We start from the raw sequence: 13,868 nt of genomic DNA, 5'->3' as shown, positions 1-13,868 counted from the left end.
GGCATCGCAGATGGTATGTGCAGGGGAACCGATCTGCCCTAGAACAGCTGATTGATCCTTAAATCTCACTTCTATCCAACTTTGTGACTGCGATCTCACATTCCACAAAGTTGGATAGAAGTGACATTTCAGGACCGATCAGCTGTTCCAGGGCAGATCGGTTCCTCTGCAATGCCGATCTGCCCTGGAACAGCTGAGAAAGCGTTGGAATTATTCACCTTTTGCCAGTCACATATTTTAACACCGGAAAAAATGGGTGTGATTACGTTAAAATGTGTGACCACGTTACCAGTGACACATTTCAACCCAGTCACAATCTTTGGAGAAAAAAAACACTCTGTCATTTCTATCTAACATAAAGCCGGAGCTTCGAGAGAGGCGGGGCTATGCAGATTCAGATGCTGCTGTAGGGAGGAGGAGCGGTTACGGAAATAGCCGAGCGGCTAAGCTAAGGTAACACATAGCGATGGGGAACAGTTTAGTAGTATAATTAGAAGGAGGCTGCTACACAGCGAACACAAAGTTTAACTACAGCTGCTTGCCAAGAGCAACCAATAATATTTAACTATCATTGAAATAAGACACTGATTGTTTATGGTATTACTACACGTATACTCTGGCTTATCTAAACCTATCCCACTACGAGTACGATCATCAATTGCTTCATGCCCTCCTTCGAGGCTCCCGCGCACCGCTCCCCTGGGTTGCCATGGAAACGCCAGGTCTCGCCTACTGGCCCGCACGCCTCCATCCCGCATGTCCTACTGCAGGAAACGCCCACTCTGGCGACGAAAGGCTTCTATTCGTCGCGTAGTTCGCCTCTGATTGGTTCGGGTTGGCGCGAAGGTGCGCGACTCTGAGACACGGGGGAGGCGGGAAACAATAGCAGGAGGAGCAGGCCGGAGCGCCCGGGATCCTGTTAAGGAGCTAGCCTGAGAACCGGGGCACCGACCGGCGATAGAAAGCCTGCGAGTTGGAGCAAACGGGAGAGGACAACATCTGCTTTCAGAGAGCACTATGGCGGACAAGGAAGGTGAGTGGTGAGAAAGTTGATAGGTGAAGGCACGTCTGTACATAGAGCCCTCACGGCGCAGGGCAGGCTAGGAGTCTCAGGATAAGCAGTTTTGTGGTAATAGGTTTGTGTCTGAGGCTTCTAGGCACATCTAAATGAGGTGGCTGGCACAGCCTCCGGGTGAGAGTTTTTATTACTAGCTTCCTCACGTCCATGTGCTTCAGAATACTTAAAGTAGAACCATGGTCTCATTTTAGACTCCTTTACAGTAAAACCAGGATTTGTCTTTAGGAAGTCCAATGGAATACCTGTTGATCCTGCCACAAGAACTGCTCAATAGGCACTTCCTTGATATGTCAACATTCTAACTCCTGCAGTGAAATTATTCCAGAGTTGTCATCCTTGTATCTGCTTATATTTTGTGGCTAAGTAACGATTGGCTTTGCCCACAGCACTAAAGATTGACAGCAGCATTGTTCTGTCTGCAGGAGCTTAGGGTTTAGCTCTCTAGTAAAGTGCAGAAATCCAGATGCATTTACTATTAAAGGATTTGTAAACCCTCAGCTTTTTTTGCATATATCTACTGCTAGCTAGCAGTAGATATATGCAAAAAGTTTTTTATTTTTTTTTAAACCTGCTTCAACAGCGGTTTAAACGTACCTGTGTCTTCCCTGCACACTCCCGTCCAAAAATTTGAAACTGCACGGGTGGCCGCAAAGCATCTTGGGGCGGGCGCATGCGCACTTCACATTTTCGGCTGGGACGCGAGGAAAGACGCAAGGTAAGTATGGATGCGTGCACCTGCATGCAGACACCGTGGGACAGAAAGTGTCAGCAAGCTGAGGAGTCAGCGCTGGAGAGAAGGCTGAAAACTACAGGAAAGATCGAGAGACATCATTTAAGGTAAGTGCTTTCATTAACGTTGGGGTGAGGGAATTTTTTTTTTGCCTTTAATGTCACTTTAAAAAGAGGTCAACTGAATTACTTTTAGGATATTAAACATGCTGACTTGCAATGAAAATGACTGTCCACTTTAGGAGGAGTTCAAAGTTTTGGATGGACTTTAATACTATGTGTGTCTTCTGTTTCCGGACATAGCTGCGTTCGATGATGCCGTGGAGGAACGTGTCATCAATGAGGAGTACAAAATCTGGAAGAAGAACACTCCTTTCCTCTATGATTTGGTAATGACCCATGCCCTGGAGTGGCCCAGTCTAACAGCTCAGTGGCTCCCAGATGTAACCAGGTGAGTCTGCCACCAAGGGTCTTGCTTATGGAAAGCAGACGCTACATGTTACAATCTGATTATGCAATCTCCATTTCAGTATATCTACCACCAAAATGTTTAGCTTTAGGTAGAGTATTGGAACTCCAGTTTTGTTATATCTCTATTCTATAGGTTGACGTGACACTAAACGTAGGAGTTCAAGCTTAAAATTCATCCAAGTGACTTAAACTGGCACTAAATTTAGATCTTAAAAATACACACAAGTACCTTTTAACTATTAACAAAAATGTATCTTATTTGTGTATCACTCAGCAGTAGATCCTCAAATCATCTCTGAATTGGTGCCGACACTGTCCTACCTTCTGGAGGGTGGCTACTGTTCACCATGGTCCCTGTGTGTGTGTTGTAAAGTAGTCACCGCTCCAAGCTCATTCCCATGATGGACTACAATGTCATGTTTAGTTTACTCATTTTGTAGTGAGATTGTAGTCCCGTCACAGCAGCAAGCTTGGAGCGATGTCTACTTTACAACACACAAAGGGACCATGGGGAACAAAAGTAGCCACCCTCCAGAAGGAAGGACCGTATCGGCACCAATTCGGAGATTTGAGGATCTACAGCCGACTGATACACAAATATGATACATTTATGTTAATAGTTAAGGTACTTGAATGCATTTTTAAATTTTAACTCCTGAGTTTAGTGTCCCTTTAAAAACTACCTGTTGATTATGTCAGAAACTTCAAGTTGATAGTGCAGCTCAAGCAGGAAATGATCTGTTCCCTGCTGTCGCTGTAGACTATAGAACTCCTTCTGTTATAAAGGAGTAGGTGTGCAATAGTCTTTTCTTTGGATGACAATGCTCCTTCTCCATAGATTGGTACAGTAAGTGTGCACAGTCACTAGAGATGAGCCTGGGCTTGGTACAAACTCATTTCACCCAAGCACAATCAAAAATGTGACCGCCATTCCTCCTCCCATCCGGGACATTCCCCGCTGATGGGGATGCAATGATTCTAAATATGTTAGCTTACTACTTTCAGATGTCACAAAAGTAATTATTGCATGCTATGGCATACAGTCAGTTTTAATAGTAGGATTATTTAGCCAGACTAATGGTAACGGAGTTCAAGATGCTGTGATCAGATTATTGCTCTTTCTATAGTATATCGGCTAACAATTTAACATTTTTACAGACCTGAAGGAAAAGATTTCAGTATCCACCGCTTAGTTCTTGGAACTCATACCTCTGATGAACAGAATCACCTTGTGATTGCCAGTGTACAGCTTCCTAATGATGATGCCCAGTTTGATGCATCTCACTATGACAGTGAGAAAGGAGGTGAGTCCAGGTTAAATATCATTAATTCAGTCTAGTATGTTAAGAATGAAATCTGCACTCTTGGAAATGAAAAACTAAAATTAAACAACCACAAAGCCGCTATGAAAAAAGGGGTTTAACCTAGAAAATTCTGAAAAATGTACACAGCACTAAGGGTGAGGATGAGTAAAAAATACACACATGAAAAGTGCTAACATGAACAGCTGAATGGTAAATAACAAAATGGTAATAAACCAATAATGAAAAAAACATTTGGACAATGGTGAAAAGGGTCGGATGACCTTGGACATCTCACAATAGTGAATGTAGTCCACCATAGTGGAAAGAGCTAATGTTTTCTAAATTTAAATACATTGAAATCCTGTGCACCGGAAAAGGGTCAAATGACCTAAAAGGAATCTCACAACATGTGAGTGTGAAAAATGAATAATAATGAATTAGTGAAGCAAGTAAAAAAAAGTATTAAAGTTAGTGACCTAATAAGAAAATAAAAACAAATTCCCTAAAAAGATGAGTAAATCACTCGCTTATAAATCTTTAATAAAAATATATTTCAGACCTTTGAATTCACACAAAATAATGGACTCCCAAAAAAACAAGGTGAGTGTATAAGCGCCTCTGATTTGGGAACGTCTCCTAATTCACGATCTCCCTTAGCCGCTCTCCTGCAGATACAGCTCCAGCAAACCGAGCCATCTCTCTTCTGTCGGCCGGGGTGGATGGCCGTTTTTTTGGTCAGGAAGCTCTCTCGACCCCAAGATGCATATGGGGATTTAACCCCTTCGTGACTTTTTTTGGGGTACTGCAGTTTTTCGCCGTTTCACGGTCGCATGCAATCTGTAAAATGGGCATGTTGGGTATCGTTTTACTCGTTGTAACCTCATCGTTTATATTTCATTCAAAAAATTGGTAATTTGTTGTGTTTTGGGGCATTTAATTAAATTTGTCACTAAATTTTGGGGTTTAATAAGGAGTTGCGCTAATATTGCGCAACATAAAAATTTTCAACTACCACCATTTTATTCTATAGGGTCTTGGCATTCAGAAAATATATAATGTTGGGGGGTTTTACGTCATTTTCAGGCCTAAAATGTGGAATATAACATGGGTGCAAAAATGGAAAAAAGGGCCTCAGTCATGAAGGGGTTAAAGGACAGAAACCCTCATGGTGCAGTACCAAACAAACACATTTTTATATAGTAACTTACATGAGAGACTTTTAAATTTCGTCCCGGCCAAAAAAGTTGAATCTTAGCGAACACACAGCAGTGAGACCCATGCGTCAAACAGACACGTTTCGTCACGTGACTTTTCAAAAGGAAAGGAAGATCGCGGAGAATCATATTTATCATTAAAGTGACATTAAACCCTCAACTTTTTTAACATAAAACAATACTGTAAAGTGTACCTTACTGTAATCCATGGTTGTTTACCTTCTCTTTGCTGCTCTTCCTTTTTTAAATCCTCATGTCTTCTCATGCTTGGGGAGAACTTCCCTTTGCAGCTGAGTGCCTCTTCCTGTAGTGCTGGCTCAGGTTGCAAACCTATACACAGACACCATGTATCCATTCCAGAGACAAGGCAGTCTGCTGCAAAACAGAAGTTCTGCCCAGCATGAGAACAGATGCAGATTTAAAAGGAAGAGCAGCAAAGAGAAGGGAAACTACCATGGATTACAGTAAGGCACACATTACAGTATTTTATGTTAAAAAAATCTGAGGGTTTAATGTCACTTTAATTCCTCTGTAACTGCACTATTCCAGCCTTCTTCAGCCAGGAAAGAGAGAGGGTGCAGAGAGCACGTCTGTCGCCGACTTGCTCTCTTCACCCTCTCTTTCTTGGATGGTTAGAGTCCTCCAGGGGTGCGAACTTCTCCATTACCTAAATTTCTAAGATGAATTGTTCCAGAAGTATGGACTCGTATATCACCAAAATTTCAAAGATGGCTGCCTCCTAAAAAAACTTCCTGAAGAAGCTTCGGTGGAACGTGTAGAAGGCTGGAATAGTGCAGTTGCAGATGACTTAATGATGAATATGATTGTTTTGGAATTATTTAAAGATATTGCCTATGAAATATATGTTTGGAATTATGGATTATATTGAGATTATATATATCTTGTACCAGCACAAAGTCCAGGGAGGTTTTAGTATCAATTTTGTCTATCTTTGCAATTCTCTAGATTAAATGGATATGTTTGTTAACTAAATATTGATCGTGGAATACACTTTAGTTTTTTTTTTTTTATATACTAATGAATATATAGTACATTGTTTTTTATAGGTCTGGTTATGTTGCCCTACATTCTCCAATAGACACCTAAAAAGCCCCATCAAATCTTTTGTTGAGATATATTATAGGGGTTTGGTGTCTCTGTCCCGATGGATGTTCCGGGAGAAAAATATTTGTTTTTTTCGTTACTCACCGATATTGCAAGTCCCATTAAGGAAGCTGGGTGTCGTGTAATGACTCACTACCCGTCTTTCTGATTAGCCGGTAAGCAGTCTCCATGGAGCCGGCTTTTTGGCCAATTAGGAAGCTAGGGGCAGGTAATGACTGTCCAGTTTCCCGACCAGGAAGCCGCACAGCGAGTCATTTGCCCCCCAGCTTCCTGACTGGCCGGGAAGCCAGCTCCCTGGTGAGGGAGCTGGCTTCCTGACCAATCGGAAGTCCTTACACGCCGCCCGGCTTGCTGATATCTGAAGTTTCGGGACAAGTAACGGGGGCATTTGGGGGAGTACTAGTCCACATTCTCTGTATCAGTACCAATACTAGTATCAGTGCATACCTAGTTACAACTAAATGATCTTGACAAGATTTGCCTGCCAAATTAAATAGAAAATTACCCCATCAATAACAATTGTGGAACAGCTATTCTAGTTTGAAACGTGGACTGCCTAAAGTTTTGCTGCAATAAATTGCATCTCTGATCGTTTTTTTTTTTTCCTGTAGAGTTTGGGGGTTTTGGCTCAGTCAGTGGGAAAATAGAAATTGAGATCAAAATAAACCATGAAGGAGAAGTGAACAGAGCTCGTTATATGCCTCAAAATCCATGCATTATTGCAACCAAAACCCCATCCAGTGATGTCCTTGTCTTTGACTATACTAAACACCCATCCAAGCCAGGTAAGAATCTGCAGTAGTTAGAACTTAAGTGTTTTACAGTGAGCTTGTGTTAGTGTAAACCTACACACTGGAATTCATAAAGAGTGTTGTAGACACTCATTGGAAATTGTTTCTAGTCTTCACAACAAATGATGTTACTTGTGACAGATTAATTGAAGGTATATATGAATCTGTTGCACACTTGCCTCAGACCGAATTTTGTCTGCAGTACAATACTTACACACGCTACACAATTTACTCCAACATGACAGAGGTCTTATTTACCCCTAGTTTTTTGGGTGTTTATCACCAATATGGCGGTATTTCTTATCTTTGTTGCTGACCTAGCTCCAGAATGTAAGTGTTGCACATAACTACCTGAATTTGTTGCAGATGGCAAGAAAAACAATGTTTCTCCCCTATTTGTGCATAGATAGCAAGAAAACCATTGCATGAATTTGGTGCAGGACTTAAAATACGGCCTTAACACCAGCAAAGTGTTGCAAAATGCTTTGAGTCGCCCCCACAGTAGATCAGTCTATGCTGTTTACATTGTACTTTTCTACGTTTCCATTTTGAGTATAGTAATTCTGCTGGTTGACATGAATTGAACAAAAGAAATTAGAAATAGTCAGCTATGCAATCTTAAAAAGCAGCCTAATAAAGTAAGATGGCTAGGAAATTGGTTAGCGGGATTTTTGTTTTTGAAGATGTTGAAATTAAAAGCTTGTTGACATCTGCCCCACTGTGTGAGAGTATGTAAGATTTTTGTTTTTGGAGAGTAGTATGTTCCTACCCTTTTTACTTCACATTGAGTATAAAGATTATTATTTTTTTTAAATTCTTTTTGTCTTGGTTTAGATCCCTCAGGAGAGTGTAATCCAGATCTTCGGCTTCGTGGTCACCAAAAGGAAGGCTATGGATTGTCCTGGAATCCTAACCTCAGTGGAAATTTACTTAGTGCATCTGATGATCATGTGAGTAACTCCGCTGTTTTAACCAATGTGACCCAAGCTGGTCGGTTTTTGCTAGAAGTTTGCTTTGCCATATTGATAGCCACATGGTACATAAACATTCTGTATTGTCTCTAGACTATTTGCTTATGGGATATCAGTGCTGTCCCTAAAGAAGGGAAGGTTGTAGATGCCAAGACCATCTTCACAGGACATACTGCAGTGGTGGAAGATGTTTCCTGGCACTTGTTACATGAGTCTCTATTTGGATCGGTGGCAGATGACCAGAAGCTCATGATGTGAGTTTTCTTGATGACCATAAAAAAATGTATGTGTTAACTCCAAAATATGTTTTTCTCAGTAGGTTTGGCATGTGTTGTTTTTATTTATTTTTTTTGCTGTTGCAAAGTTTCTTAACTGGAGATCCGGCAAGTAACAGAACTTTCTGGTGCAGACTGACAACACTAAGCCACTGCCTCTGTGAGTTTATTTAGCTGGCTGTTGGCCTCCCTACTTGATAGTCGGCCCAACAGCCAACTAAAGGAGGATCTTAGGAAGGGGTGGCGGCAGTCCTGGGGGGTGGGGAGGTCCTCAACAGGTCTTCTCTGCATGATAGGTGAGGACAGTGGGGTGTTTGTTTTTGTTTATTGCTTTCTGGAGATCTGTAAGCTTGAACGCTTGCCTCTGATGGTCCTGACGGAGGCATAAAAGAGCACTTTTTTTCGTTTCCTTATAGCAGTATAATAGTTTTGTCCCTCTTGCATTTCCAGATGGGATACCCGGTCCAACAACACATCAAAGCCTAGCCATTCTGTAGATGCTCACACAGCAGAAGTAAACTGCCTTTCTTTCAACCCCTACAGTGAATTTATCTTGGCCACTGGGTCGGCAGACAAGGTAAAGAAGCTCTTAACTGTTGAATGTAGTCATCTTGTCAAAGGAAGCAACAATACATAATCTAAAGACATTCACTCCTCTTTCTTCACACTATATGGTAAAAATTCCAAAGCATATGTATTAGGTGCTGCTCCAGGTCGGTCAACTTGGAATTGCTGACAGGGTGCACGCACCAGCTTAATATACAGTAACTATAAGGAAACGCGGCACTCCTGCATTGATTTGAAGATCAATGTGTAATCTTTAAATCGTCAATTGGCATACAGCATATGTCTCGGACAAAATCTCAAACACATTTCACCCATACTTTTACTTAATCATAGAGTGGGTATTAACCCACAAAAGAGATTTTTTTTTTCTGTGCCGTTGTGTTTTGTTTAACATAGGTGTGGGGGAATTTTTCCTATAAATGCTGTGTTCACATTATATGCTCTGACTAAGCACAAGTATGGGTGAACCATGTTAAGAGATTTTGCCTGAGACAAACGCTCTATGCTGATTTGATGGTTTATGCCGACTGGAAATCTTCAAAGAACATAATTTCTAACTTTTTATTTAAATCATCTGGCGCTTTATTGTTTGTTCAGCAAAGTAGTACAAAGAGAACTTGTAAAGTGCTTTAAAAAGACCCAGTCACCAACTGAAGAATTTGAAGGTAAAAGCACAGAAAATCAAGTATTTAATTTATTTGCGCATTTTGTTTTCTCTTGCAATGTGCCTTTGAACTTGCTAGAAAAATGGACTAGTCCATTACCTAGCACTGCCCCCACCGTCCCTGCCCGTTTTCCTACTCTTCTAGTAATGTCTAATTATTACTGGCAAGTAGCTTGTCAGTGTTGGGTAATGGCAGCCTTCACATTTCTCTAATGACATGTTTCCTTTAAGGTAAAGGTACATACATTTTTTTTGTGCTATAAAACTACATTATGAGTAGTGTAGCTATTGACTTCATTATACCAATATTTATTTTTTTCTTACAATGTTTCTTCTTTATCTGCAGACTGTTGCTTTGTGGGATCTGCGTAATCTTAAGCTAAAATTGCATTCCTTTGAATCCCATAAGGATGAGATTTTCCAGGTATGAGCCCTACATTTCATTTCTCTGACTAACAAGATATTTCTGATGGTGTATAAGATGATTGCGGCATGCCTTATGAAAATTTGTGTGAATATTGTTGCAGGTACAATGGTCGCCACATAATGAAACGATCCTGGCATCTAGTGGCACTGACCGAAGACTGAATGTGTGGGATTTAAGGTATTGATGATTAGAGTCATTGTCCGTTTGCAGTATAATATGGTCTTGACCTGTATTCTAAATGTGTCTTGGAATCGTTGTTTTATATATTCACATAATTGAAAAGTTCTTACCAGTTAACCTACAGTATTGTTTTGTGGCAGGTGGGCACAATCTATAACTGACTGTGTGGACAGAATCGCCGATTCTCGTTTCATACAAGTGATCAGATCACTTGAAAACGAGCGGCGGCTCTACACTGTAGACTTAGCCCCGCTCCGGACAAGCAGAGCTAAGTGTACAAAAAAACTACTCGTCGGGCGATAGGAATTCCACACCCCTGATAGAGCACCAACAGTTTGTGCAAAGCTTTACAAGCTAAATGTAGACAGTACAGTTGCAATACAAGACAAGGTATCTCCATATCCTTGTCTGGTACTTTGTTATTCTCTTGTAAAAATCAACTTACTGTTGTAAGGGAATAATGCTGTTTAGCAGATTCTCATATCTTTTAGTTTCCTCAGTCTTCCTGCTGAAGGAGATTTATCTTCCCTGTTTTCTTTTTTAATTTCAAAACTTGATTAGGAAATCTTGTAGTCACACTGCCTTGTATTTTAATGCACGTGTCACCTTTTCTCTGTCAGAGCTCTAAAAGTCAGCAGTTCCTTTCTATATGCATTCATTTATAGGAATTACAAGCAAAGTTCAAACTACATCTAACGAAATAGCATTCTAATAGCTTCTTACCAGTATTTGTATGTTTCGCTTGGCAGATATTCAATTGTTCATGTTAGACTTTGGTGTGCTCACAACTAAGGGTTAGTGCATGTTTAGCACAACACTACTTTGAGATTAGCCTAAAACAGCCTATATGAGCTTAGCAGCATCAGAAAACTGGAATTGTGCAAACATTAGTGCAAGAATTTCTGGAGTACACAAAATAAAATCCAAATGGATGTAACCTGATGTTATGCTGATCGGATGGAGTTCTTTAACCCCATAGTGACACAGGTTCTTCAGAATTTTTTTCTTTCCTGGGGACCGGAGCAATTTTTTCAATTTTTGCTGTGTTTTTGTTTAACTATAATTTCCATCTTCCTTTATTCATTGCACCTACACACATTATATACTGGAGGTTTTTTTTTTTAAAGGACAAAATGGGATTTGATTTGATGTGACATACGCAAATTCTTATTTTTGTTTATTTAAAATGAAAAAAAACCTATTCAGTTTTGGCAATTATGTGTACATAATTAGTGTAGCTGATGGAAAGTCATAATTATTTTATTTGTCCTGATTTATAGGGTATATCATGTCCTGGAATTTCAGTTTATTTAGGGAGTTGTTATAGGGCTACAAAATACAAGGAGTGAAATACAATTTTAGCGTAGAACAATTTTAGAATGTGTGGTATGTGTGTCTCCTATCTTTAATAGCCTCCTCGGCACTATATTTCCTAATTTTTTTTTATTAAATGTTTATTTTTAATTTTAAAACATTTTTTAAAACTGTGTAATTTTTTAACTATTGGACACTAAAGGGTTTAATTTTTTTTAAATTTAGAGGTGCTTTGGATACTTACATGGTTATTCGCAAAAGGGTGAAGAGTTTAGAGAAGGCAGGAGAAGTGAACAATCTAGGACAATATAGCTGAACTGGAAAGTGAGCTGAGTTGGAGAACTTTTCCAAATCGGCTATGTTGTCCTAGATAGTTCACTTCTCCTGCCTTCCCCAAACGCTTCACCCTTTTGTGAATAGACCTGTTGGTATTCCGAGGAGATGCTGTATTCTCCTCAGAGATACTCTATCACTTTTGTAACACATTGAACCGGCTTGCAGCTCCACAACACAGTGAGCTGCAAGCCGGCTCAGTGGCTGTAACAGCACCATAATAGCGATCAGCAATCGCAGTGCTGGGACCCCGTAATGCCTGGTTTACATCTGAGCGTTCCCGGGCCGCATGTCCCAAGATGTGCGTTTGATTTTAAGGGAGTTATCGCTGTGTGGCAATAAGGCTCCTGCACCTTTTTTGTGCTACGAGTCACCTGTGGTTTTCTGCCGTGGGCTGTATTTGGGGTACCATTAGAAATGAATGGCACTGCAAGCACATTTCGCGTTTGCGTGCGATTTCTCTGAATCCGCAGATGTGAACCAGGCCTTAATTGCTGTTGAGGGTCTGCCTCAGACACTGAGGGACACAGAAAACAGTATTGACTTGAGTGCGCCGATTTTACAGCATGACAGGGTTATACCGTCACCGGTCTTTAAACACTGTGACAGAATTGGTTAATCTTGCAGAAATCTTAGCGATACAACCTGGTGTGTGCAGTTTGTCTAATATGAGCTTAAAAATGTATCCTTGGAATGAAGACCTGCATCACATTTTGGTATAGGAAGGATATTTGTGCATACATTGAGGCTGATTTACTGAAGGATTTGAGACGCTTCAAAAAATAAAATGTGTAAAGATGTACTTCAGTTATGTGTTAAGAAAATCCCGGTTTTCATTTTATCTGCACACCATTGGCATTTATTGTTGGGGCAATATTAAATTCGGTAAATCAGCCTGTGTGTGCAGTGCCTCAAGATCTCAAGGGTCTTCCATTTTACTTCTAGCACACTTCAGAAGTGTGTTTTGTAGTTTTGAACTTGCTTTGCTTTTAGCATTTTTAAAGTTGGTTTTTTTTCACAGTCCTCACTGTCCTCCCCCATTTTTTCCCCAGCAAAATTGGAGAGGAGCAGTCCCCGGAAGATGCAGAAGATGGTCCACCGGAACTATTGGTTAGTGCCTTTGATTGTGTTCATTTGCAATAGCAGATCTTTGTATTTGAATGCTAATATGAATTGTTGCATTCTGCTTATCTTTAGTTTATTCATGGAGGACATACAGCAAAAATTTCTGACTTCTCATGGAATCCAAATGAACCATGGGTAATCTGCTCCGTTTCTGAAGACAATATTATGCAAGTCTGGCAGATGGTGAGTTGCAAAATCGTAAAAAAAACGTTTTTTAACCAAATGTGGTAGTTGTGAACCCCTCCACTTTTGCTATGTAATTCTGTGCTGGTCAGTTTTCTTTGCTTCTTAAAGAGTAACTCCACTTTTGTTGTAAAAAAATCAGTCCCCAATGTGTACATGCAGTACTTTGCAAAAGTTTTAGGCAGGTGTGAAAAAAATGCTGTAAAATAAAAAAATCAGGAATAAGTGTTAATTTGATCAATTAACAAAATTGTAAAGTAAATGACAGGAACGTGGGTGCAGAAAATGCACTAACACCTTTGTACTGTACATCTGTGTACATTGAAGGGGTTTTACCAAACTGTATTGTAGTTTCCTACCTTTTTTCAGTTTTTTTCACCATGTTCATTCCTCAATGGGAGGGTCTGGGTTCAATATAATCTGGTGGTCTTTCTATGTTGTAATGTGGAAAGCTGCTGCATTCCTTTAGTAGTAATTAACCCTTAGGGAGTCTTTCACAAAAAATTAATTTCTTTGAAATTCTGTTCATGTGACTTAGCAGGGGTGTGGAATTCCTATCGCTCGACGCCTGGGACATGCAGTTTCGGGCGTCGGGCGAGTAGTTTTAACCAGTTGACATCCGCGGTGTTAAACCCCCTTCCCATCCAGGCCATTTTTCAGTATTCAGCGCTGCGGTACTTTAACTGACATTTATTCCGTCATGCAGCGCTGTACTGAAATGAATTTTATACCCTTTTTTGGGGACAGATGGAGCTTTCTTTTGGTGGTATTTATTCACCACTGGGGTTTTCGAAAAACGTCTGCTCTACGGGCCCTCAGTATTTTCTCGGAGACCGTGGCGCTGTAATCACAGCGCCACCTGTCTCGGCTATCAGGAACTACACAGAACAGCTGTTCTGTGTTGGAGGGCAGGTTCCATAAAGAGAACCTGTCACCTCCAAACTATCACACAGGGGATTTTAATCTTCTATGTAATAGGAAGAACATTAAGGGGAAAAAGTAAATACATAAAAAGTGAAAAAATTTAAAAGTAAAAAAAATAAAATATATAAAGATTTAAATGAAAAAGTTAAAAAAATAAAAAAACCCTGCTGCCCCTGCCATCTGCATGAAAATA

At 40.3% G+C, this 13,868-nt stretch overlaps 1 protein-coding gene across 2 annotated transcripts in view; it reads left to right on the top strand.

The window, feature by feature from the left end:
- The first annotated feature begins 752 nt into the window (after positions 1 to 752).
- Positions 753 to 13,868, top strand: part of RBBP4 (RB binding protein 4, chromatin remodeling factor) — a 20,081-nt gene continuing 6,965 nt past the window's right edge. Inside the window, exons 1-11 of one of the 2 annotated variants that reach the window (XM_018566568.1) lie at positions 753 to 1,033; positions 2,111 to 2,258; positions 3,437 to 3,582; positions 6,533 to 6,706; positions 7,547 to 7,662; positions 7,777 to 7,937; positions 8,409 to 8,535; positions 9,536 to 9,613; positions 9,717 to 9,793; positions 12,496 to 12,553; positions 12,641 to 12,751. In XM_018566568.1, the coding sequence (XP_018422070.1) occupies positions 1,018 to 1,033; positions 2,111 to 2,258; positions 3,437 to 3,582; positions 6,533 to 6,706; positions 7,547 to 7,662; positions 7,777 to 7,937; positions 8,409 to 8,535; positions 9,536 to 9,613; positions 9,717 to 9,793; positions 12,496 to 12,553; positions 12,641 to 12,751 (1,212 nt within the window). In that variant the 5' untranslated portion in view covers positions 753 to 1,017. Of the gene's footprint in view, positions 1,034 to 2,110; positions 2,259 to 3,436; positions 3,583 to 6,532; positions 6,707 to 7,546; positions 7,663 to 7,776; positions 7,938 to 8,408; positions 8,536 to 9,535; positions 9,614 to 9,713; positions 9,794 to 12,495; positions 12,554 to 12,640; positions 12,752 to 13,868 lie in introns of both variants that reach the window. The other variant, XM_018566567.1, reaches the window with a different exon arrangement.

This window comes from Nanorana parkeri, unplaced genomic scaffold, assembly GCF_000935625.1.
Source record: "Nanorana parkeri isolate BGI_ZX_2015 unplaced genomic scaffold, ASM93562v1 scaffold959, whole genome shotgun sequence".
Lineage (NCBI taxonomy): Eukaryota > Metazoa > Chordata > Amphibia > Anura > Dicroglossidae > Nanorana > Nanorana parkeri.
The sequence above is the reverse complement of the archived record's forward strand: the minus strand, read 5'-3'. Positions and strand labels throughout refer to the sequence as shown.